General features: G+C 37.3%; 1 protein-coding gene across 1 annotated transcript; it reads left to right on the forward strand.

Annotated features, from left to right (window-relative positions):
• Positions 1-111: 111 nt before the first annotated feature.
• On the forward strand, positions 112-885 carry LOTGIDRAFT_176904 (hypothetical protein; the record flags this gene model as incomplete). The annotated part of the gene is made up of 2 exons (XM_009064327.1): positions 112-338; positions 671-885. Coding segments are annotated over 2 exons (442 nt in total), but the record flags the coding sequence as incomplete, so codon positions are not given.
• Between the last annotated feature and the right edge of the window lie 197 nt (positions 886-1,082).

A 1,082-nucleotide genomic window follows, 5' to 3' on the forward strand; every position in this document is an offset into this window, starting at 1 on the left:
TTCCCTCAATTCCCTCATTCTTTCCCTTAATCATTCATTCCATCCACAATTCATTCAATCCTTCCCTCAATCATTCATTCATTCCCTTAATCATTCATTCATTCATTCCAGATGGACAGGTTCAAACACTAACAACAATGGTAATGATGGTCAAGGTCGTGCTGGATCAGATAGAAACAATATCGTGTTGATGAATAACCAAGTGTATCCAGAGGGCACTGGTGTATATAATGGACCTGGTCAAGAGTTTGGACATTATGGTGTCAACTACCCAATCCACGCCAGTGAAGCACCTCTTGGTATTGACGTTCTGCGAAGATTGGCCTTCCTCGAACCAGGTATGCTTAAAGGGATTGTAAAGAGGTTTTCAAAACTTTTTATGTGATAGTATAAGGTTTGCACCATTCCAATTTTCAAAGCACCTTTACGATAACGATGTCAGAAAACGCTAAGTTTCAGTGGAATCACAAGAAGCAAAAAATAAAACCACTAAAATAAATATTGATATTGGTACTTACCCCAAAAATTATTTTTTTTGCTCAAAAATTTTTCTCAACTTTACTGCATAATAAAATGGACAACTTGTGTTTATGACTTGGATCATCTTGGAATGTGCACCCATATCTTTGCCATGATCCGAATGCAACACAACTCTTGATTCTGTTTCCAGGACAATTTGGCGGTGAGATGTCAGAATTAGATGATGCTGGAACTTATTTCAATCTGGGGGCTATCAAGGCACCAGACGCCGGCACCTACCATTATATGTGTACCAGAAACAACGCTTTCACTAACCGCGACCAGAAGGGGCGTCTTCACGTACATCCCTACACCATGGAAACCAGAAGTATTGGTCAGATGGGAGGAACTTTACAAGCAAAGTAAGTGAACACTCTTAAAGAAATATAGTCATAGAATTTTTTTTTATTTTATCAGCTGATTTATTCCAGCTACCTGAATTCCTTTTCAGAATCAAATTTTGTTTACAATTAAATAAGATTTATTGCAATAAGGGACAGAATTGGAAAGGGGGAAAAGAATTGAATCCTTTTTACGCAAATGATTTTTCAGAACAAAATTTA

This window comes from Lottia gigantea (genome assembly GCF_000327385.1).
Source record: "Lottia gigantea unplaced genomic scaffold LOTGIsca_6147, whole genome shotgun sequence".
NCBI classification, from domain to species: Eukaryota; Metazoa; Mollusca; class Gastropoda; family Lottiidae; genus Lottia; species Lottia gigantea.